Source organism: Oenanthe melanoleuca, chromosome 1 (assembly GCF_029582105.1).
Source record: "Oenanthe melanoleuca isolate GR-GAL-2019-014 chromosome 1, OMel1.0, whole genome shotgun sequence".
NCBI lineage: Eukaryota > Metazoa > Chordata > Aves > Passeriformes > Muscicapidae > Oenanthe > Oenanthe melanoleuca.
In genome coordinates this window covers 26,718,362-26,739,975 of record NC_079333.1, presented here as the reverse complement: position 1 = coordinate 26,739,975, position 21,614 = coordinate 26,718,362, and the positions used below count along the sequence as shown (strand labels likewise).

Below are 21,614 nucleotides of genomic sequence, written 5' to 3'. Positions count from 1 at the left end.
TATTATGGGATGCCGGAGCGAAGGGGTGCGAGCGTGAGGGAGTATTATGGGATGTTTCTCGAGGTGAAGGTGCGGGGGGAGACAGTATTATGGGATGTTACCGGCGGGAGGGGTGGTTATTATTATGGGATGCCGGGCCGGGCAGTGAGTGGGAAGTTCTGAGGGGAGGGTGAGTATTATGGGATGTCGGGGGGGGGAAGGGGGTGTGTGCTTGCCGGGGAGATGGGGGCGGGGCCTGTTGCCGGGGTCCCGGGGTATATTATGGGATGTAGGCGGGAGGGGGCGGGGCCTAGCCGGGTTTTTTTTCCCCTTTAAGAGGCGGTGCCGCCACCGGAGCCATTTTCCCTTCAGCGGCGGCAGCGGCGAGAGAGGAGCTGGGGTCCGGAGCCGGGTGAGGAGCCGGGAGGGAACGAGGGCGGGCAAGGCCATCTGCCGCCTACCCGGGGCGTCGGGGCCAGCAGACGCGTCTCTCCGCCGGATGCCCTGTCGGCTCCGGCCGCCGCTCCTCCGGGGACGCGCCGTCCCCCTGTCCGGGCGGCCGCAGGACGGGTCCGGCCCCTCCTCCCCCGCCCCGCAACCGCCTCGCCGGTGCCCGCAGCCCGGGCCTGCGCCGGCCCCCGGGGAGCGGCGGCCCCTCGCCGCACGCCCGCCGGACTTCCCCGGCCCCGCCCCGCGCCCCCGCCCGGGAGACGGTGCCCCCCGCCCCCGCCCTGCGCCGCGCAGCCCCGCTCCGGGCGGGGGCGGCTGAGCGGGGCTGCCGAGCCGCCCGGCCTTTTGTGTGCGGCCGGGCAGGGGCAGGGCCGGCGCTGCAGTGCCAGCCCGGGGCGGGCTGGGGCTGCTGGCCAGGGCACCGTGCTGACAGCCGCCCGCTGGCCCCAGGGCTCCCTTGGAGCCCGGCTGCCTTGCTTGTCCCGCTGCCTTCTCCCGGCCCAAGGCAGAAATTACCGAGGGCACCCGGCTGCAGAGGACGAGAGAGTTTTCCTTTAGGACAGCTGTTTTGGCTTCCTCGGTAGAGATGAGTTGCTGACTCGGTTTAATATCTGGAGTCTTGGAAGCTTATTTTATCACAACTCTAAACTGATACTTGCTGCCAGTGTTTCTATTATCCAGAGGCTCCAAAGCCAGTAAAGTTGCTGTCTAAGCTTTCTCGCGGATCCTCTTAGTAGCACTATTGCTTGGGAGAACGAAGTTCAGGTCTGCTGTAACTTTCCCTTTTTCTTTTCATTGAAGTACTGGCCAGACTGGCAAGAAGGCGACAAGCTGTGTAAGCCCAGGCCTCCCCCAGTGTGGAGGACATGGCTTCGGGCATTGGGTCTCCATCACCATGCTCAGGAGGCAGTGATGATGATGAGATGGAGATCCTGTTGAATAACGCTATCCCCCAGCATCCAGGTATGCCGAGCCTGCAGGGCATGCATGTGAAGTGGGGATAACGTTGGACTCAAGCTGAATATGTGAAATGCATGATGTATTGAGGAATGTAATATTTATTTTTTTTTCTGTGCTGCAAGTCATGCGTGTGTTTTTGATATCTGAGTCCCAGGGTTGTTTTGAAGTGAGAGGCTCACAGCTTTGTGTCAGGTGGAGCTGACTTTGTTCCAAGCCACTGCAGGTTGTCAGGGCCTCTGCTTGGAGGAGGTGTGGAGGGTGGAGGCAGAGTGTCCAATTCTGACAGGTTACCGAAATTGTGAGTTTCAATTTTCCTGAAAATGAATGAACGGGGAAGGGGAAGAGGGGATAGTATGCGAAAGGACAGGTTGCTTGCTTTCATCTGGGAACTCAGACCGGCTGACGTCCAGAGAAAACTGCCCTGGGCTGTTGCGTGACCCACTTTCCTTCATCACCACACCCAATTATTGAGGTTTCTTGTGGTTCTTGCTCTGTGCTGCTTGCTCACCTTTGCTTTTTTTTTTAGTCCTTTTATCTTGCTTCTTGCCTTGTATTTGCATCCTCATCATCAACATGAGGCTTGAGTTAGAGCCCTGGGAATTCTTCTGGTGTCCTTTTTTTGTTGCTGCTGCTGTTGTTGACCTGCTCTGTGGACATGTATCTGGATTCTTCACTTCCTTGTGAAAAAGGAGTGATGTATATAGACAAGTGCAGGGTTTCCTATTAACTCGTGCTGGAGTGTTGTAGTGTCATATAGGAGAAATGTAACTGGAGAAGGGAAGATGGTGTTGTGGTGTTTTGGATTTTCATTTGTTTGGCATTTTTTCCTTAAGGCTTGTCTCTGGAGTTTTCTGGCACCTCTGAGATCTTGGGCAGAATGGGATTATCAGTAACAAATTTTTATGAAAAAACCTGGTAAAATCACTGCAAAATGGAGAGGTTTAGGCGATACCTTGAAAAGGGTGGGTTATTAGAAACTCTAAATCAGAACTTGGGGGAGAAGATGCATGGTGTTGCAGAACCACAGGAGCATTGGTTTTGGAATATGGCAAGGGCCAGGCATGGGACTCCAGGTTCTGAGACCTCTGTCTCTGCTGTTTCAGCCCCGGCTGCGGTAGCTCCTCTGACCTGTGGCTTCCTCCATCCTGCCCAGCTCGGGTGGTCAGGAGGCCATTTTCCCTTGGAGGGAGAAGGAGTGACTCTGGCTGCGTGCAGTGGGCGGGGCGGCAGGGGAGGGCGGGTGGCCGCGCTGCTCCCGCAGCCTGCCACAAAGAGAAGGAAGGGCTGTCTGGCTGCCCCTGCCCCTGGGGCCAAGGGCAGACAGGGAACCGGGGCACACTGATGGAAGTGTGCACTGGCGCTGGGGAACTCGTGTGTGTTCTGGCCAGGCAGTCAGCTTGCTAGCTGCTGGGGCTGGGGGAAGGTTCTGTCTAATCTGGATCAGAATAGAGTTGCTGAGTAACAACTTTCCTATGGAGGAGGAAAAGTAGCAGCTTACTGGCCTGTATTTTGCATGCAGCTGTAGGATGTTTTCAATACTGCTGAAGAGGCTAGATGTTTTTTTTCCTGGAGATCCATGGACTGAAACAGTATCCTGCACAGGTTCTCAAATGCATTCGCTGTTTTGCCCCCTTTAGATGCAGCCATCTGTTCTATGCTCTTTCCTCTTCTTGTTGGGTTATGGCAAGCTTCTTGCCCCCAAGTTCTGAGTGCAATTCTGCTTGGAGAAGCAAGATTGTGGAAATTGGTGTTGGGAGGGGGTAAACCATGTTTCATTGTATCTGTTGTGAACCATAATAGTTGTAACCGCTCTGTTTGTAAGTGTGTAGCAAGAAGCAGACAAGTTGATCTCTGTGAAGGGGGGCTATACTGTTGTGCACAGGTGGGGCTTGAATGAGACATGTCACCTCTTCATATCCAGAACCTGAAGAAGAGCCAGAAGAAGAGCTTCTCTCAGAGGCTGACACTCCCAAAATCAAGAAGAAGAAGAAGCCCAAGAAACTGAAGGAACCCAAAGTGCCCAAGCTCAGCAAACGTCAGAAGAAGGAGGTAAGAATAAGGATGCCTAAGGTCACACTCCAAAATATGGTTATGTAGGATGAGAGTGCTTACTGTTGTTAATGGCTGATATCAGCAATCTTTAGAATGAGTCCTGTAGAGCTTGGGGAGAGTGCAGTGTTTATCCAGGGTATTTTCTTATGCCTCATCTCTCCCTCTCTTCCCAGCTGGGGGACAGCTCTGGTGAAGGGAATGAGTTTGTGGAGGAAGAAGAAGAGGTTCTGCGCTCTGATAGTGAGGGCAGTGATTACACCCCTGGGAAGAAAAAAAAGAAGAAATTAGGACCCAAGAAGGAAAAGAAAAACAAAGCCAAGCGCAAAGAGGAGGAGGAAGAGGAGGAAGAAGATGATGACTCAAAGGTACCCTCCTGACTACTTGCTTCTGATTCCCATGTATCTGATTTGAGGGATCATTGTGCTCTCTTTTTGTGATTGCACAGGGAGTTGGGACTGTGTAGTCTCATCACTCTTGACTTACCCTCTCTACTGCTTTAAGCACACATGATATTTATATTGAATCCAAATACTTTTGCCTTTTCCACTGATCTGCTATTGCAGCTGTGTCCTGTGGTAGTGATAAGTGGATGTGGGGAAAAAAATTCTCTGGGTTCTGCTCAGAGTTGCCATGATTCTCTTTTCATAGGAACCAAAGTCATCTGCTCAGCTCCTGGAAGATTGGGGCATGGAGGATATTGATCACATTTTCACAGAGGAGGATTACCGCACACTCACCAACTACAAGGCTTTCAGCCAGTTTGTCAGGTGAGCTGCAAGTCTGCACTTGAAATTACTTGGAAACAAGAAAAGAGGTTGGACAAAAACTAGATTCCTTGATTTTGGAACCTCAATGCACTTGTGTAGTACCTAGAGTGAAAATTGAAGCAACAGTAAAATAATTGATTTCCAGCTTTTTTGTTTTCAGTCACTGAGATGATGCAAGTTCTCCCAGTCCCATTTCTTCCCTGTTCTGCTAAATTCTGTTTCTTTTTTCCAAGCCCCTGAATATTTCCATGTTTCACATAGAGTGAAGGATGAGAATGGGGAGATTCATTGGCTGTTGAGATCAGAAAGGAATGTAGTTTGAGATAGAGGTGCTGATAGGGGTGGCAGTGGGGAGGAATAATCTAGATTTCAGTGTGGTTCAGTAACCTTTCCTTCCTTTCTTAACTATGCACAGGCCACTTATTGCAGCCAAGAACCCTAAAATAGCAGTGTCGAAGATGATGATGGTTCTGGGAGCCAAATGGAGGGAGTTTAGCACAAACAACCCCTTCAAGGGAAGTTCAGGTGCATCTGTGGCAGCTGCTGCAGCTGCAGCTGTTGCAGTAGTCGAGAGTATGGTGACAAACGTGGATGCTGTCCTGCCGCAGCCGCCCGTAGATGTGCCACTCAGGAAAGCCAAGACAAAGGAGGGCAAAGGTGAGATGAAGAGTCTTGCAGGAGGATAGAACGTGAGTGGTGTCAAGGCAGTTGCCCTTCTGACTCTGCCTCCTGTGTTCCCAGGACCCAATGCCAGGCGGAAGCCAAAGGCCAGTCCTCGTATCCCTGATATCAAGAAACCTAAAACAAAGAAGGTGGCACCACTGAAAATCAAACTAGGAGGATTTGGTTCCAAACGTAAAAGATCATCAGTAAGTGTTGCTCCTTACTTGACCTTGTGAGGAGGAAGTCATGATATGATAGTAATGCTGGGATGTGTGTCTGCTGCTCAGCATGTGTTTGAGCCTTTTCTCTTACCTACCTCAGAGTGAAGATGATGATCTGGATGTGGAGTCAGACTTTGATGATGCCAGCATCAACAGCTACTCTGTTTCAGATGGATCTACAAGCCGTAGTAGCCGCAGTCGCAAAAAACTCAAGGCTGGGAAGAAGAAAAAGAAAGGTATAGATACTTGCCAGCAGCTGGAGACGAGCAGAACTAAGTATATAGAAAGATTAGAGAGATGTTTGTGTGGAGTTTTGATGTTTCATAGCATACTTAAGGGACAATTAATTGTGAAGGAAGAACCTGATATTATTTTGAGTGAGGAAAAGGTTCTCAGAAGTTCTTTCAGGAGTTCTTTGTTAGGGAAATAAGTGCAGTGCTGAGTTTTCCTGGCCTTAACTGTACCTTCTCTTTCATGGGTGGAAGGGGGCACAAAGGGACTTGTTTTGCTCCTGTTTCCAGATCTTCCTTCTCGCCCTGTTTCCTTATATAGAGTAAGAGTTTTGTATTCTGGATCTCTGGATGGCTATGGAAGCTGTTGGGAGAATACCCTCCCTGGCTGACAGAAACCTGTGTCTATGGCTTGTACTACAGTAACTCTTCATCACCCTCTGCAGGTGAGGAGGACTCCACAGTGGCTGTGGATGGCTATGAGACTGATCATCAGGACTACTGTGAGGTGTGCCAGCAGGGAGGAGAAATTATATTGTGTGATACCTGCCCTCGTGCCTACCACATGGTTTGCCTGGACCCAGATATGGAGAAAGCTCCAGAGGGCAAATGGAGCTGCCCACACTGTGTGAGTATTGGATTCCCCAAATGGTGCAAAAGATCATGTATGAGGGGTCATATCAAGTGACTTGGGGCTGTTTCTGTAGTAATGAAATAATAATTTTGTTTTTCCAATTTCCCTCTCCCATAGGAAAAAGAGGGCATTCAGTGGGAAGCAAAGGAGGATAACTCTGAAGGTGAGGAAATCCTGGAGGATGTAGTGGGGGATGCTGAGGAAGAGGATGACCACCATATGGAGTTCTGTAGAGTCTGCAAGGATGGAGGAGAGCTGCTGTGCTGTGATGCCTGTCCTTCATCCTATCACATCCACTGTCTGAATCCCCCACTGCCTGAGATTCCCAATGGAGAATGGCTGTGTCCTCGGTGCACTGTGAGTTTCTGCTCTACCACTGTACTATTGCTGCAAGAGGTGATTGATCTAATCCCTTTGGATCGTCATATTTCTATGGAAGTACATGCTTCTTTGAAGACTGTCTCCTCATACACTTTTGTCATAAAGTTTAAAGGCCTGACTTTTTGTAGTTGTATTGTGCCTTGATTGATTGCTTTCTCCAGACAGTGGGAAGCACCAGGCTGCAGCCTTTGGGTCTTATGAGACTTGTCTACATACAGGGTAGTTGGGCAGTTTTTGGTCTAGCATGCTGAGGAGCACTTTTTTGGGTTCCTCTATGTAGATGCAGGAGAACAAGCAAGCTAATTCAATGCTTAAAGTAATTTAAACTGATGCTGAGGTAAACTGATTTTGCACTGTTGTAAGCTTTGTAATACTAAGACCTTTCTTAGTAGATGGTTAGAAGAAATGCCATGCTTTTCCAGAAAGTTCTTGAAATAGGTAGTATAAATGGTGTTAATTGCTTTCATTAGGTGATAAAAACCTAAAGGTGATGGACAAAAAAAGCTGCTTATGTTGGACCCTTAATTCTACAGCAAAATATTTTCTGCACAAACTTTCAATGGAGTTGTAGTTGGGCAGACTACTGGGCTTGTCAAGCCTAGCTAATTCTGTCTGTGTAGCGAAACCATGAAGGTGACTCTGTTTCTGCTCCTCAGTACTTCCTTGTTAGAGTACATACACTGTGATGCATCAAGCTCTGTTTAACTTCCCAGTGCCCAGCTTTGAAAGGAAAGGTGCAGAAGATCTTGATCTGGAAATGGGGTCAGCCTCCAGTTGGGCCCGCACCACCACGTCCACCTGATGCGGACCCTAATGCTCCACCCCCAAAGCCTCTGGAGGGTCGGCCTGAAAGGCAGTTCTTTGTCAAATGGCAGGGCATGTCCTACTGGCACTGCTCCTGGGTGTCAGAGTTGCAGGTGAGTGGAGGAAGCTAACTATGGCCTAAGGATGGACAGTTGAGGCTAAAACACCTACTGACTGCTTGTGTCCTGACTGCAGCTGGAGTTGCACTGCCAGGTGATGTTTCGTAACTACCAACGCAAAAATGATATGGACGAGCCACCCTCGGGAGACTTTGGAGGGGAAGAGGAGAAAAGCCGAAAGAGAAAAAACAAGGACCCCAAATATGCTGAGATGGAGGAGCGTTTCTATCGATATGGGATCAAGCCAGAGTGGATGATGATCCATAGGATCCTTAATCATAGGTAGGGGGTGTAACAAAGAGGATTTTCAACAAAGACCTTAAGCAGGGCTAAGGGAGAGGGGCTGAGCTAAACTGCAGTATGACTGGGAGAAATAGTGGGAGTTCTTTGTTGGTATGACAGACATTGTTGTTCTGTTTCTGCTGCTTCACTAAGAGTCCTTCCCATCCATTTGAATGGATTGGGGGAATACTGCTATCTCACTGTGCTTGAGGCTTACTGGTTTCTTCTGCAGTGTGGATAAGAAGGGGAATGTCCACTATTTGATTAAATGGAGAGACCTACCCTATGACCAGGCATCCTGGGAAAGTGAAGATGTGGATATTCAAGATTATGACCTCTACAAACAAGCCTACTGGAATCACAGGTAGGAGAAGTATATAGAGGTTGTTTGCCTTTACATTCCCTCAAAAAAAAGTACTGCAGTATGTCAGCCTCTAGCATTGGCTGGATTAATAGATGGAAATGGACAAGAAGCATCTTCTTGTTGCTGACTCCTTATGCCTTTGGGCAGGGACCTTGTGCCTCTCTAGCACTTCATGAAGGTTCCAGCCCTATTTTCTTGTGTCTGAGTTGGGTGATTGCCCTCCTATCCTCTGCAATAGTTTTCTCTCAATCTGTTAATAAAAAGCCATTAAACTTATGTACTTGGGACCGTGTCTACATAGGGAGCTGATGCGAGGTGAAGAGGGCAGGCCTGGTAAGAAGTTAAAGAAAGTGAAGATGCGGAAACTGGAAAGACCACCTGAGACTCCCACAGTGGATGTAAGTTACTTTTTTTTGTTTTGGAGCCATCTGATAGAGGTGCTTATTTTGGGGTGCCTGTAGGTAGATAGCAAACTGAAGAGTGACCACTGTATGGTTTAGAGCTCTCTCATAGCCCAAATAATAAATGGCATTAGATCAGACAAGTGTCCACTGTGTCCATTGGGTCAGACTCCCTACCTCCTGGTGAAAGGATTTCGCAAAAAAAAAAAAAAAAAAAAGGGCTTCTTGTTCAATGCCTTTGGCTATTTGGAAATTGAGTTTGGTGCTCATTGTCATCTGTGAAGCCTCATCTGTACTTGTGAATATAAGGGTGGTTAAGAAAGGACTCTTGTCAGTTATCTCTAGGTGAGTAAAAGGATTCCAACTCTCCCTCCTTTCCTCTATAGCCAACAGTGAAGTATGACCGGCAGCCAGAGTACCTCGATGTAACAGGAGGGACCTTGCATCCCTACCAACTGGAAGGGCTGAATTGGCTGCGCTTCTCTTGGGCCCAGGGCACAGATACAATCTTGGCTGATGAAATGGGTCTGGGAAAGACTGTGCAGACAGCAGTGTTCCTGTATTCCTTATACAAAGAGGTGAGAGCTGGGAGGTAGCTTCCTGGGGAGATTCTGCCTGTATTAGTGATTGCAGTCATCTGATGCTCTTACTGACCCTATTTGTAGGGCCACTCAAAGGGTCCCTTCTTGGTGAGTGCACCACTGTCCACGATCATCAACTGGGAACGAGAATTTGAGATGTGGGCCCCAGATATGTATGTAGTGACGTACGTCGGGGACAAGGACAGCCGGGCCATCATCCGTGAGAATGAGTTCACTTTTGAGGATAATGCCATACGTGGAGGCAAAAAAGCATCCAGAATGAAGGTACAGAACTCTGCTGTGACACAAGCCTGAATTGAGATGCACTCGATTGACTTTCAGGAGCTGAGATTCAGATACTCTGCTGTCCCTGGGAACTGATTATGCTTGTAGTTTCCAAGGGGAAATAAGTGCAAATTGATGACAAGTGAGCGTTTAGACTCTTGCTGTACACTGTTTAAATACTCCTGCTAATCTGAAGTCTTTCAGTACTGGAGAAAGATAGTTGACTAAGGTCAAACTTGACTCTAGGCAAGTCCCTCTGTCTTCCCAGCTTAACCTGTGAAGTTGTGCTAACCTGTGAAGTTCTGTGTTTCTACAGATCTAAGTTAATGTCTGAATTGCCACTGTGTGTAAAAGACAAATATACAAAAAAAGTATGAACTTTTTTTATCCTGAGGAATTGGCTGACAGGCTGTACCCAGACATGTCAGAAATTGCATTTTGTGCCCAGACAGGAAGGAAGAGCCTGACCTAGGTGGCAGCTTTTTGTAGAACATAAGTCTTCCTAGTAAAACTGAGATGGAAGCTAAAGCATTTTCAGTGGCAGAGACAGATTAATTTCCTTTAATTGAAATGGGACAGTCTTAAATACTAAGTAGTACTAGTAATTCAAAATTCCATGGTAAACTATTTATCTCTTGAAGTCTTAGCTTTCTGATGAGCAACTCTTCTCCACATGTCAAAACCTCAATTCTCTAATTGAGTGAGTCTCTACTCACTACATACTTGTTAAACTCTGTTAAAGTATTTGGCATCATGTCCAAATGTAGCAGGTATTGAGGGGGTTGAGGAGACTTACATGTGTTGGGAGCAATAGGGAATTAAAAGGCTAAAATGGTTTGGGCAGCATTTCAAATCTTGTGACAGGAGAAAGTTTTTGATGTGCTGTTGACCAGGGCTTATCAGGATAACTTGATGGAGGAACACTGCATCCTCTATCCCATTACATGTTCATCCTTTTCCTTTGCAGAAGGAGGCTGCTGTCAAGTTCCATGTGCTTCTCACTTCCTATGAATTGATCACAATTGATATGGCCATACTAGGCTCTATTGACTGGGCCTGTCTCATTGTGGATGAAGCTCACAGACTGAAGAACAATCAGTCTAAGGTACAGAGAAGCATAGGTGGTTCATGGACATGGCATATGTTGCAGGGGAGAGAGAGACAGCTCTTAGTCATTTGTTCAGTAGTAAATATGATGTGTTATTAAAAAGAAAAATCAACAGCCTGCATTTGGAGATCAGTCATCATGGGAAACAGCTAATACAGATCACTGATACTAAAACAGCTTTCTTTCCAGGTTGTCTTGGTTTGAAAGACAACCTGGTCTGCTAAGGCAGGAGCCCCTCGAAATAGAAAATGTAAACGCCCTCCCTCCAAATTATTACAATTTTGAAATTAAGGGGCTCTGAGGCAAAGATATGGAAATAGGATGAACAGTTCTTTATTAGGAAAAATTAAAATAAAAGTACAGTAATACAAAAGAAAACAAACCCAAAACACTGACACAGAGTCAGAAATACACCCTGACCCTGTCAGCCAGGGTGTTGTTAGCAGTCCGATTAAATGGTGGCTGCAGTCCTCCTGGAGTGACAGATGTGGTTCAGTTGAAGCAGTGGTCCTGTAGAAGGGTGTAGTTTTCCTCAGAAGGTCCAGTGATTATGTGGAAAGGTTTGGTTTTCCTCTGGAATCCAGTAGAAAAAGGCTGCCCTGATGTTCCAAATCTCAGTTTTTATCTAGGTAGGAAATGTTTGGCTCCTCCCCCTGAGTGGAGCATCTCAAAATGGGATGATGTAATTTTATCAGTCATGCTATCAGCAGGACTCAGTGGCCCATTACCAGAAGATACCTCCCTGGAGGAAGGATTGGTTGTGGAAAAGATAAAGAACACTGCCCCACCTGGTTTTAACAGATGGTGATGTCAAGACACAGGTGAATAGGCAATTGGTGTACACTGAAAAACAGAAAAACCTGGAAGTGGTTGTTGCTCTCAAATACAAAGTGACTTCTCTGAAAGCAGATCACATACCTGCACCACCTCCATTCTGAAAAGGTTTACCATGCTGAGCATAAAACATGCTCCATGAGCAGAATTACCCTGCTTCCAGAGTAGGCTTGCTCTCTGCATTTGTCTGGTTTTGTAGCAGAACTAATTAGGTGTTAGAGAAATTGAAGGTGGGCAGAGGTGTTCAAAAATGCCTAGGAAGGTGCTGAAAGCCCTATAGCTGCTTTATTATAAGGCTGCACCTTAACTATGCTTGTCTGAATTGAGTAGACTTGACTGTACTTTCTTAATCCAGCCCTTCCCTAGACGTTGTGCCTTAATTCTGGTATTGATTTGTCTGTCTTCAGCTGGACTCCAGTGCTCAGTACACAAAAAACAATTATTATTGGAAAGCTGATTTTAGAGGTTCTTGGAGACTAAAATTGCTGCTTGAATTCTTTTTCCATTTGTTTTGTTTAAATGGCTTTAGTGTTTTGGATCTTGGCATGAGGCATCTTCCTGAGACATCACAGCTGTGCTTGCAGTTCAGTTTCTAGATCTTATTTTATTGTAGGCACTAAGACTGGATGCCATTCTATGCTTAGCGCTGAAACCATCTGAAGTAGGAATGAATGCTTACTATTAATATTCATTAATTGAAAGAGGATGTAAAGGCTCAACGTTACACTATGACACTATGCAGAGCCATTAATTCTTTTTTTACAGCAGTTTCCTATCCTATAAGAACAGCTTATAGGTATTTGGCTGCAAGATGGATAGGTCAGATGCTTCTTAACAGATTTGGATTACTCCTAAAGTTTTGCAAATATAATTAGTAACTTCCACATTTGATTCCAAAATAGTATTTTTAACTATATAGCAAGATAAATCCCTGTGGAGGCCACTAGAAGTACTCTTCTGGTGCAATAACCAAAACATAAGTGTTTTGTTTTTTGTTTGCCATCTAGTACAGCTGCTTTCATTAAGTTTGACCTTGTATCATGCTAAGTGTAAGATAAGCAAAGAAATGGCCAAGTTCATAAATTACTGCTTTACTATCAATTTGTGCAGGTGAACATGTTATATTTGTGCTTTCCAGTGCAGTACTTTAAGTGTTCCATACATCTGTCTGGAATTACTTCATTGTTGTGAAAACCACTGCAAATTACCTTAAAGACACATTGGCAAACCCTTAGCTCTTTTTCTCCTTGCTTGTTCAGAGCTCTGGAGCACTGCCAGGAGTGATATGAATAGGAAGAGTGACTTAGTTCTCAAAGCAGAGTCGAAGGAATGTGGAACACTAATATAGCAAGAAAAAATACATAGTAAAGCAGTCTAGAAATGATTAGTGGTCTGAAAGAGATTGTAACTTATAGGAGCAAAGGAAATGTATTAGCACATGATGGCTCAGAGGATTTGCTGCAGTCACAGTGCAGCTATGCAGAACAATGACCCAAATAAGATCAGTATAGTAACCCTGATTGGAATGTGAACTACTTGGAACTCCTGTCCAAACAGCTGATGTGATCTAAATTGAACCATGGATTACTGTCAACTTTTTATCTAGAATTTTTTTTTTGTAAGCCTATGACTTAATAAGCATTTGTTGTTGTGTGTGTTTTGGTTTATTTTCCCACTTTCCCTGTTCTCTCCTTTCTAGTTCTTCCGTGTGCTGAATGGTTACTCCCTCCAGCACAAGCTGCTGCTTACAGGAACACCCCTGCAGAACAATCTGGAAGAACTGTTCCACCTGCTGAACTTCCTGACACCCGAGAGATTCCAGTATGTCTTGCAGTGCAAGTCAGCCTTGTCTGTCTTGTCATTCTTTTCCCCTCATTTGCTCTTTTGCTCTTTTTCCTTTGTGCCGTTTGCTGAGTGTCTGTTTCCCCGCAGTAACTTGGAGGGCTTCCTAGAAGAGTTTGCAGATATTGCCAAGGAAGATCAGATCAAGAAACTGCACGACATGCTGGGCCCACATATGCTGAGGCGTCTCAAGGCTGATGTTTTCAAGAATATGCCATCTAAGACTGAACTCATTGTCAGAGTGGAGCTCAGTCCCATGCAGAAGTGAGTGTGGGGACGAAGAGAGCACTTGCTGTTGAGCTGCTGTTTCTCTGCTCTGCAGTTTCAAAGAGGATGTGCTGCAACAGCCTTATCCTTACTCTACAGGGTTTTCTGTACGGTGGGCTGCACTAGAGCAGAGGAAAGACTAATCCTGTGCTATGGTTTAAGGGATAAAGAGACAGTGAATGCCACTGGCAGAGCTTAGGTAGCTGGCAGGTAATGCCAGGAGCTGTGCACAGTTTAGCAAGAGAAGATAGGTTAGTCATTCTCATGACAACTGCCTGAATTGTTTCATTTTCTTTTTTGTTTTCAGGAAATATTACAAATACATTTTGACAAGAAACTTCGAAGCACTGAATGCACGGGGTGGTGGTAACCAAGTCTCGTTGCTCAATGTTGTCATGGATCTGAAGAAGTGCTGTAACCACCCCTACCTCTTTCCTGTGGCTGCTATGGTATGTCCAGTCACTTACTCTATATAAGCAAATTCTGTGCTGGCTGTTATCAGGAAGCCACTTAGTTCCCTAGGTGAGGCATGGAGGGGTTCCCATTTCTCTCTTTTGGCTTCTTTGTGGTTTTTTCACTGCCTTTATTTAGACCAAACATGCTGGAAGGCCATTTCTTTTCCAGCACATTTATATGACATGAGCTATCTTTTGACTTATGTGGGGTGGTGAAAACTGTAAGAGTAAGATCTAAGTAAGAAAAGAGGAGGGTATGTAGGAGTGAAATTGCAAGACAACAGGCACAGGGTAGCACTCATGTTTCATACAGGCAGTGTATGGAACAACCACAACCTTGTGGTTGTGCCAAGCTAAGTGACCAGGTATGAGCCAACATCAACTAGGGATGAAGACCAAGTTACATTCCTTCAAGCTGGTTTTGCCCCTTGCCCCTTATTAGCTCTTTCTCATTTTCTTTTTAGGAAGCTCCAAAAATGCCAAATGGCATGTATGATGGTAGTGCACTTATTCGAGCCTCTGGAAAGCTGTTGCTGCTGCAGAAGATGTTGAAGAACCTGAAGGAAGGAGGTCACAGAGTGCTCATATTCTCTCAGGTATATGGAGAAAAACCTTTAGGCCTGGAATACTTTTTCTGAGAAAGAAGTCTGTTGATCTGGTATCCACTTGTCCCTCACTCTTCCGTGGTGGTATTCCTCTGATATGCAGATGACCAAAATGTTGGACCTTCTGGAAGATTTTCTGGAACATGAAGGGTACAAATATGAGCGGATTGATGGAGGAATCACAGGGAACATGCGTCAGGAGGCTATTGATCGCTTCAACGGTATATAGTCTCCTACTTTTCCTGTAAAATGAAAGCTTGCCTTGTTTGCTTAATGCTCATCATGGGATTGTTGTGTCCCATGTCTTCTATTGCTTTCCCGGAATCTTAAATTAGTAGCAATGTCAGGTGATGTGGGTCAGTTATAAATCCTTCTTTGAGTACAGCACACTCCCTTGATTATTTTTGGTTTTGTTTTTTTTTTTTTTTTTTTTTTTAATCTAAGCTCCTGGAGCTCAGCAGTTCTGCTTTCTGCTTTCAACTCGAGCTGGGGGTCTTGGTATTAACTTGGCCACAGCAGATACTGTGATTATCTACGATTCAGACTGGAACCCCCACAACGATATCCAGGTGAGCCTGAACGATATCACTCATTATGGAGTAATCCTGAGGAAGAGGAGAAATTAAATCATCACAAGGAGTGAAGGAGTGTAAGGCTTCCCCTCTAGAAATATGCAAAATTAGAGAAGTGTGGATGGGTAGAGATGGGAAGTGAAATAGTGGAGGGATCTTCTAGGGCACAGCCTTCACTAATGCTAAGAGCCAACATGAAGGCAGGTGGGAAGCTTGTGAGGTAGGTGGGGTATATCAGAGTACTGCTCATGCAGCTCTAGATTGTTCTGAGCACATCTCTTTTCTAGGCCTTCAGCCGTGCACACAGAATTGGACAGAACAAGAAAGTGATGATATACCGCTTTGTGACAAGGGCCTCAGTGGAGGAGCGTATCACTCAGGTGGCCAAGAAGAAGATGATGCTAACTCATCTGGTAGTGAGACCAGGGTTGGGCTCCAAGACAGGCTCCATGTCCAAACAGGAACTTGATGACATTCTCAAATTTGGCACTGAAGAGCTCTTCAAGGATGAGGCTACTGAGGGGGGTGAGTGCCTGAGAGTAGAACTGAAGGGGGTGGGTAGATCTGGCTCCTTATTTAGTGAGAGACTGCAGACACAGTGCTGATTATAGCTCTACAAAGAGGGTCTAGAGTGGCATTCCCTTTTGTGGTCCATTGAGATCCATACAGCAACGGTGCCTGTACTCTTCCTTCAGGGGATAACAAAGAAGGTGAGGACAGTAGTGTCATCCACTATGATGACAAAGCAATTGAGCGTCTGTTGGATCGGAACCAGGATGAAACAGAAGATACAGAACTTCAGGGCATGAATGAATATCTCAGTTCCTTCAAGGTGGCCCAGTATGTGGTTCGTGAGGAGGAGATGGGGGTGAGTATGAGGTGGATGTCAGCTAATATGTTCTCCTGAGTGATGGAGGATCAATTAAGTTAATTGAGCTCTGAAGCTTTTAAGGCCAAGCAATCAAGCATATATCTGCTATGACAGGCTGGGACTTGGAGCATAGGGCCCTAAATTTGTTACTTCTCTGGCAGGAGGAAGAGGAGGTTGAACGGGAAATTATTAAGCAGGAGGAATCGGTGGATCCTGATTACTGGGAGAAACTGCTCCGTCACCATTATGAGCAGCAACAGGAGGATCTGGCCAGGAATCTGGGCAAGGGCAAACGTATTCGCAAGCAAGTTAACTACAACGATGGCTCGCAGGAGGATAGAGGTACAAATCCACAGAGCCCTGAGGGAAAAACGGGTGCACGTATATGTTGCTGGGAAGTAATGGAGTAGCGTCTCAGGCTCACGTGCTGTTTTTCTTTCAGACTGGCAGGATGACCAGTCAGACAATCAGTCAGACTATTCAGTTGCTTCTGAAGAAGGAGATGAGGACTTTGATGAGAGGTCTGAAGGTAAGTTCTGCTGGAGCCAGAGTTGCTGGGTTACTTTGAGTGTGGAAAGAGTTGAAACTTGATTTGAGCGATTCATAGGTCTTGTGGTGCTCTCCTGCTGGGGCAATATTCACTCAACAATGTGCTCTGCATTGTTTCTTTACTTAGCTGCATTTCTTTCTTCAGCAGCTCGTCGGCCTAGCCGCAAGGGCCTGAGAAATGATAAGGATAAGCCTCTGCCTCCCTTACTGGCCCGTGTGGGAGGGAACATTGAGGTAAGTTGTACCAGGGAAGGCGTTTGCATCCCAGCTGCTTCTGTATTCCTCTTGCCATACTGGTCTGTTCCTTCGTTCTAGGTGCTGGGTTTCAACGCTCGCCAGCGGAAAGCCTTCCTCAATGCAATCATGCGCTATGGAATGCCGCCTCAGGATGCCTTCACCACTCAGTGGCTTGTTCGGGACCTCCGTGGCAAGTCAGAGAAAGAGTTCAAGTGAGTCTGCATTAGGCAGGAATGGAAGACTGACAGCAACTAGTCTTTGGGGGAAGAATGAGAATTGGGCCTTTTCTTGGAGACTACATTTCCTTAGTGTGTTGGTTGATTCTTTATGAGAGAATGAAGTATAAGCTGGAATTGTTGTTAACTTTCTTACTTGGACCTGACTCTTTGGTCACCAAAGGCAAATGCTTTTATAGGAATAGCATGGCCCTGCAAGCATGTAATGAATACTCTCCCAGAGTCTTTCTTGGGTTTATGATTGTTTCTGACTCAAGGCTCTTGCATTAGCTGTGAGTCCTCTATGTACCAAGTGATTCTGTTAGGAAATTCTCCCTTGAAGGAGCCTGGAGTCCCAAAACTTGTTACTATGGCTTAAGAGTCTTGGGGTAATTTCCCTGATGTGCTGAAAGGGGTCTACAATGCGTGTCTTCAGATAGTGCAATTTATGGACTAATTGCTTGTCTCTCAATCGCTGCAGGGCCTATGTCTCGCTGTTCATGCGCCATTTATGTGAACCTGGAGCTGATGGTGCAGAGACCTTTGCAGATGGGGTCCCACGGGAAGGTCTTTCTCGACAGCACGTCCTTACTCGCATTGGGGTCATGTCACTTATACGCAAAAAAGTAGGTGCCTAGCAGAGCAGTGTGGCCTTTGCTGGCCATACAACTGTAGTCACTGGGGTCTTGAGTTAGAGAGTTACCTCTCCTTTCACACCTACTTTTGCTTGGTGGTCTGCCTCTGCAGGTGTAAGGATGAGCATTGTATGACTCCTCCAGTGATACGTCTTTCTCTCCTTCTTGTGCAGGTGCAGGAATTTGAGCATGTGAACGGCCGTTGGAGTATGCCAGAACTGGCAGAGATAGAGGAGAACAAGAAACTTTCACAGCCCAGCTCACCCTCTCCCAAAACTCCAACTCCTTCAACACCAGGGGATACACAGCCAAATACACCTGCCCCTGTTCCTCCACCTGGTGAGGGCTCCCTTCTTGTACAACCTTGCGTCCTGACTGTACCCTGGCTGTTCCCCTCACCAGAATTGTGGTGGTGGGGTCTGGGGGTGGACGCAGATCAGCTTACTCTCATGTTAGGAGGGCTGCCAAAGACATGTGCAAGCCCTTAAAGGCAAGAGAGGACACTGGCTTTCCTGGGATGAACTGACATCATTGAGAAGCCCAGCATTTGTAGTGGGCAGGAAAAGGGGGGTCAAGTTAGTTCCATTTTGATGGGCCTGATCTCTGAGAGCAAAGGAAAAGTGGGCTTGATAACAGGGAAGACCTTACTGATTTGCTTCTCTTCTGTCTGCTGTGCTGCTCTGGCATGGGGAATACACAGAAGATGGAGTAAAATTAGAAGAAGGAGCTAGTGCTAAGGAGCAAGGAGAGCCATCTGAACCAGAAAAGGAGCTCAGTGCCTCTGCTACTGAAACAGAGGCCCCTATGGAGGTGAGTTTTGGCTTTTTTGCCTTGTAATTTCTCTTGTGAATTTCTCTATTTCTGCCCCCTCTTCAGCTGAGGCAGAGATGAGTTTTGATACTTGAAGACAACTCTCTGGTCTTCAAAATTGGCCTCACAAAAAAGTTTTATGTCTTTGCTTTTCAAATGACCGTGACTGTGCTGTTGTCATGCACTGCTATACTTTGTGTCTCATCTGATCGCTGTCCTCAGCAGTGTGCTCAGCCTGTGGAGACACTGCCCCAGGAAGCAAAATCCCCAGTGAACTCCACAGAAGCAGATGAAAAAAAAGCAGAGGAAACTGAAGTGAAGGAAAGACCAGATGAACCAATGGAAGTAGAAAGCAAAGGTACATCCTAAAGAAATAAGCTTGGATGTAGAAAATCAGTGGGAAGTTACAGAATAGTATTGGGTTTCACTGGTTGAAGAACAAAACTGTGGACTTGCTATGTTCTTGTGCATCTCATGTTCCCTTTCTTTCCTGCAGCTGATGTGGAGAAAGTTGAAGACAGAGCAGCTCCTGAAAATCCCTCTGACCCTCCTGTAATCACTCTGGATGAGAAAGGTGAGGCATGATGACTCCCTTCTTTTCCTTAACCCTTCTTCTGTAAGGATTCCTTGTGGGTCCAACTTGTGGTATCTGCCACGTTTGTTTTAATCATTTCCTGTGTGTACAGATGAGAAAAAGGACGATGATAAGAGAGATGTAGTGATGCTGCAGAACGGAGAGATGCTGAAGGAGTCAGTAGATGAAAGGCACAAGAAGGCAGTAAAGCAGCGCTTCATGTTCAACATAGCAGATGGTGGTTTCACTGGTATGAGATCTTTATCTGCTTGAACTTGTTTATCAGCTTCTGCTTATGTTTGTGAAATAACTTCCAACTGTTCTGGTGTCTCTTGCCTTTCCAGAACTACACTCCCTCTGGCAGAATGAAGAGCGGGCTGCGACTGTCACCAAGAAGACCTACGAGATCTGGCATCGACGTCATGACTACTGGCTCCTAGCTGGGATTATCAAGTATCCTTGCCGTGACAGATGCATTCTCCCACCTTGTACATAATTTGTCACAGTGAAAGTGACCATTCTGGATCTGACTGCAGTAGGTTAAGTGAGCAAGTGCTTTATCCTCTTCACAAGAGTGGAAGTGATGGTGGGAGGGGGAGCTTCCTGCAGCATAGTTAAGACTTAGCAGGATATAGTTCTCATTCCTCTTCCTTGGCTCCTGTTTGTCCCCTCTCTGTACCTCCTTTCCCCACTCCCTCTGGAGAACAGTACTGCCTGGACTGTGTATTCCCTTGTTTTCACTGCCTTTGTTTGCCTGAGCTCATCCCATCTCAGTCATGGCTATGCCCGTTGGCAGGATATTCAGAATGATCCACGTTACGCCATCCTCAATGAACCCTTCAAGGGTGAGATGAACAGGGGTAACTTCCTTGAAATAAAGAATAAGTTCTTGGCAAGGAGATTTAAGGTAAGGATTTCTCTTTAGTCTGATAACTGCCTGGATCTCTTAAGAAAAAGTTCTTGCAGTTCTGAGTTTCCACCAACAAAGTGCTGTGCTTGTTGTTTTAGGAGTAATTAAAAAAACACTATATCTCAGGATCATGCAGTTGCTCCATGATAGGAGCTCCCTTTTCTCTGGAAATAGTATTGGGGAGCTTGGTTCAGTGCTCTCTATCCAAATGTTTATTGAAAACTGGAAAGCAAGAGGCTTAAAGTTCAAATGGCTGTTTTCATCACAGCTTCTGCTTGGTCTGCTACAATCCACTCCATGTGCCTGAACAGAACTCTGGGTTGCTGAAAGTGCTGCCTTCAGTCTCATCCTCTTTAGGAGTAAACATAGTTTAGTTGTGGGAGTGCTTTAAGATTAAGTAAAAGCCTTGTAGGTCTCAGTGAATGATTGTATTGAATGACTATAGACTGAATGATCAGTTCTGCACTGACAGGATTCTCCAAATGCTTACAAGATTTTATGCTCTATCTATAAATAGGATGGAATACTTTTCCCTTGGGTTCAAAGAGTAATCTTCGTCCCGTTTGTCTCATGTAAAAAGAAACAGGAGGAATGAAAATACTAGAGGAGTTGTAGTAGTCCTATCAAATGCAGTGTACCCTGGTTTTCTTGTGTATCTGACTTTGTTTCATGAAGCCCTTACTGTTTTGGGCTATTCAGTAAAATCAGCTTGTGAAAGGAGATTCAGCTATGCAATCTCATTTTATGAGATGGTGGGGAATTGGATTGGGAGAGACTGGGTGTGCAAGCAAGGCTTCTTCTCAGGCAGCTGCTGAAAGACTCATTCCTGCCCCATCTTGCAGCTTCTGGAGCAAGCGCTGGTGATCGAGGAACAGTTGCGGCGAGCTGCCTATCTGAACATGTCTGAAGACCCGTCTCACCCATCCATGGCTCTGAACACTCGTTTTGCAGAGGTGGAATGTCTGGCTGAGAGCCACCAGCACCTATCCAAGGAGTCAATGGCTGGGAATAAACCAGCCAATGCCGTGCTGCACAAAGGTAATGCGGTGTGTTAAACAGGGGTGGGATAGACGTTCAGCAGTGCTGTCCCCTCTGGGGGTGTCCCTCTCCCCTCCGAACAGATGTCCCTTTCTCTTGTAGTTCTGAAGCAGCTGGAGGAGCTTTTGAGTGACATGAAGGCAGATGTGACTCGTCTGCCTGCCACAATTGCCCGCATCCCACCCGTGGCAGTGCGCCTTCAGATGTCGGAGCGCAACATCCTGAGCCGCCTGGCCAACCGCAGCAGTGAGCCCCCGCCGCCGCCCCCTCCCCAGCAAGTACGTACCCTCTCCGGTCAGTAAGGGAGTTTCGGGGGGAGGGGGGCCTCCGTGGGCCAGTCTGGACTCTGGTGACCAGCCCGTGAGTCTCAGGTCCTCCTCTCTCGCCCTACAGGTGGCCCAGCAGCAATGAATTCCTGGCCCAGTGCTGTTGACCTTTCGGCCAAGCTGAAGTGACCCCCTTAGCTCACCCCTTCACACTTCTACCCCTCTGCCTGACATTCCTGACTGGGTGCTGTTTCCCTCCATGGAAGCTGCTGCTCAGGTCTCTGGAAGGAGAAGAAACTCCTTCCTCTGCAGCCAGCCCGTTGGAGCAAGGAGTGTGTTTAGGAGAGAGGGGGATGGATATATGATGGACTCTGTATATAGTGACTGGAGGCCCCAGCGCCATGTCTGTTACATGGAGAACCTGGCTGCATTGCTCATTGCCTCCGCCTGGAATTCCAGTTTTCGTTCTTAATTTTATTTTGAGTTTGTTTACTGAGACAAGTGTGCAGGCAAGACCAAGCAAAAGCCAGGACAGAGACAAAGCTACCTCCATCAAAAAAAAATAAAATCCTTTTTAATACAAAAACTGACCGGACTTGTCAAGTAATAAGCAGCTTGAAGACAAGAGCAAACAACAATGAAAAAAAAAAACA

The 21,614-nt window shown here is 46.5% G+C and overlaps 1 protein-coding gene and 1 non-coding gene across 15 annotated transcripts; both read left to right on the top strand.

Annotated features, from left to right (window-relative positions):
- Nucleotides 1–285: 285 nt before the first annotated feature.
- Nucleotides 286–21,529, top strand: CHD4 (chromodomain helicase DNA binding protein 4). 14 transcript variants are annotated; one of them, XM_056494347.1, is made up of 40 exons: nucleotides 286–391; nucleotides 1,231–1,392; nucleotides 3,311–3,438; nucleotides 3,615–3,806; nucleotides 4,090–4,208; nucleotides 4,624–4,865; nucleotides 4,950–5,077; nucleotides 5,193–5,328; nucleotides 5,769–5,950; nucleotides 6,074–6,313; nucleotides 7,051–7,254; nucleotides 7,337–7,542; nucleotides 7,775–7,906; nucleotides 8,208–8,304; nucleotides 8,694–8,885; nucleotides 8,973–9,173; nucleotides 10,141–10,278; nucleotides 12,815–12,936; nucleotides 13,048–13,221; nucleotides 13,532–13,673; nucleotides 14,144–14,275; nucleotides 14,388–14,505; nucleotides 14,729–14,853; nucleotides 15,144–15,381; nucleotides 15,552–15,724; nucleotides 15,889–16,069; nucleotides 16,146–16,256; nucleotides 16,422–16,510; nucleotides 16,592–16,725; nucleotides 17,210–17,354; nucleotides 17,537–17,702; nucleotides 18,064–18,173; nucleotides 18,396–18,531; nucleotides 18,670–18,747; nucleotides 18,860–18,997; nucleotides 19,092–19,200; nucleotides 19,522–19,654; nucleotides 20,500–20,695; nucleotides 20,798–20,989; nucleotides 21,089–21,529. In XM_056494347.1, the coding sequence occupies exons 2-40, from the start codon at nucleotides 1,296–1,298 to the stop codon at nucleotides 21,148–21,150; spliced, it is 5,838 nt and encodes a 1,945-aa protein (XP_056350322.1). In that variant the 5' UTR covers nucleotides 286–391; nucleotides 1,231–1,295; the 3' UTR covers nucleotides 21,151–21,529. The 14 variants fall into 14 exon arrangements, with proteins under 14 accessions (XP_056350322.1, XP_056345259.1, XP_056340289.1 ...); XM_056489284.1 differs by having other exon boundaries at nucleotides 294–391; nucleotides 16,170–16,256; nucleotides 16,425–16,510; nucleotides 18,399–18,531; nucleotides 20,798–20,973; XM_056484314.1 differs by having other exon boundaries at nucleotides 294–391; nucleotides 16,170–16,256; nucleotides 16,425–16,510; nucleotides 18,399–18,531.
- On the top strand, nucleotides 17,730–17,868 carry LOC130260935 (small Cajal body-specific RNA 11). The gene has a single exon (XR_008841883.1). It is a non-coding gene; the product is annotated as a small Cajal body-specific RNA 11 (non-coding RNA).
- Nucleotides 21,530–21,614: the final 85 nt, after the last annotated feature.

Bases quoted from the DNA above. Each gene is read 5' to 3' on its own strand.
- CHD4 (XM_056494347.1), top strand. From the start codon at position 1,296: ATGGCTTCGGGCATTGGGTCTCCATCACCATGCTCAGGAGGCAGTGAT. The intron at 18,748-18,859 runs GTGAGGCATGAT...CTGTGTGTACAG, and splicing joins AATCACTCTGGATGAGAAAG to ATGAGAAAAAGGACGATGAT. The intron at 20,696-20,797 runs GTAATGCGGTGT...TTTCTCTTGTAG, and splicing joins CAATGCCGTGCTGCACAAAG to TTCTGAAGCAGCTGGAGGAG.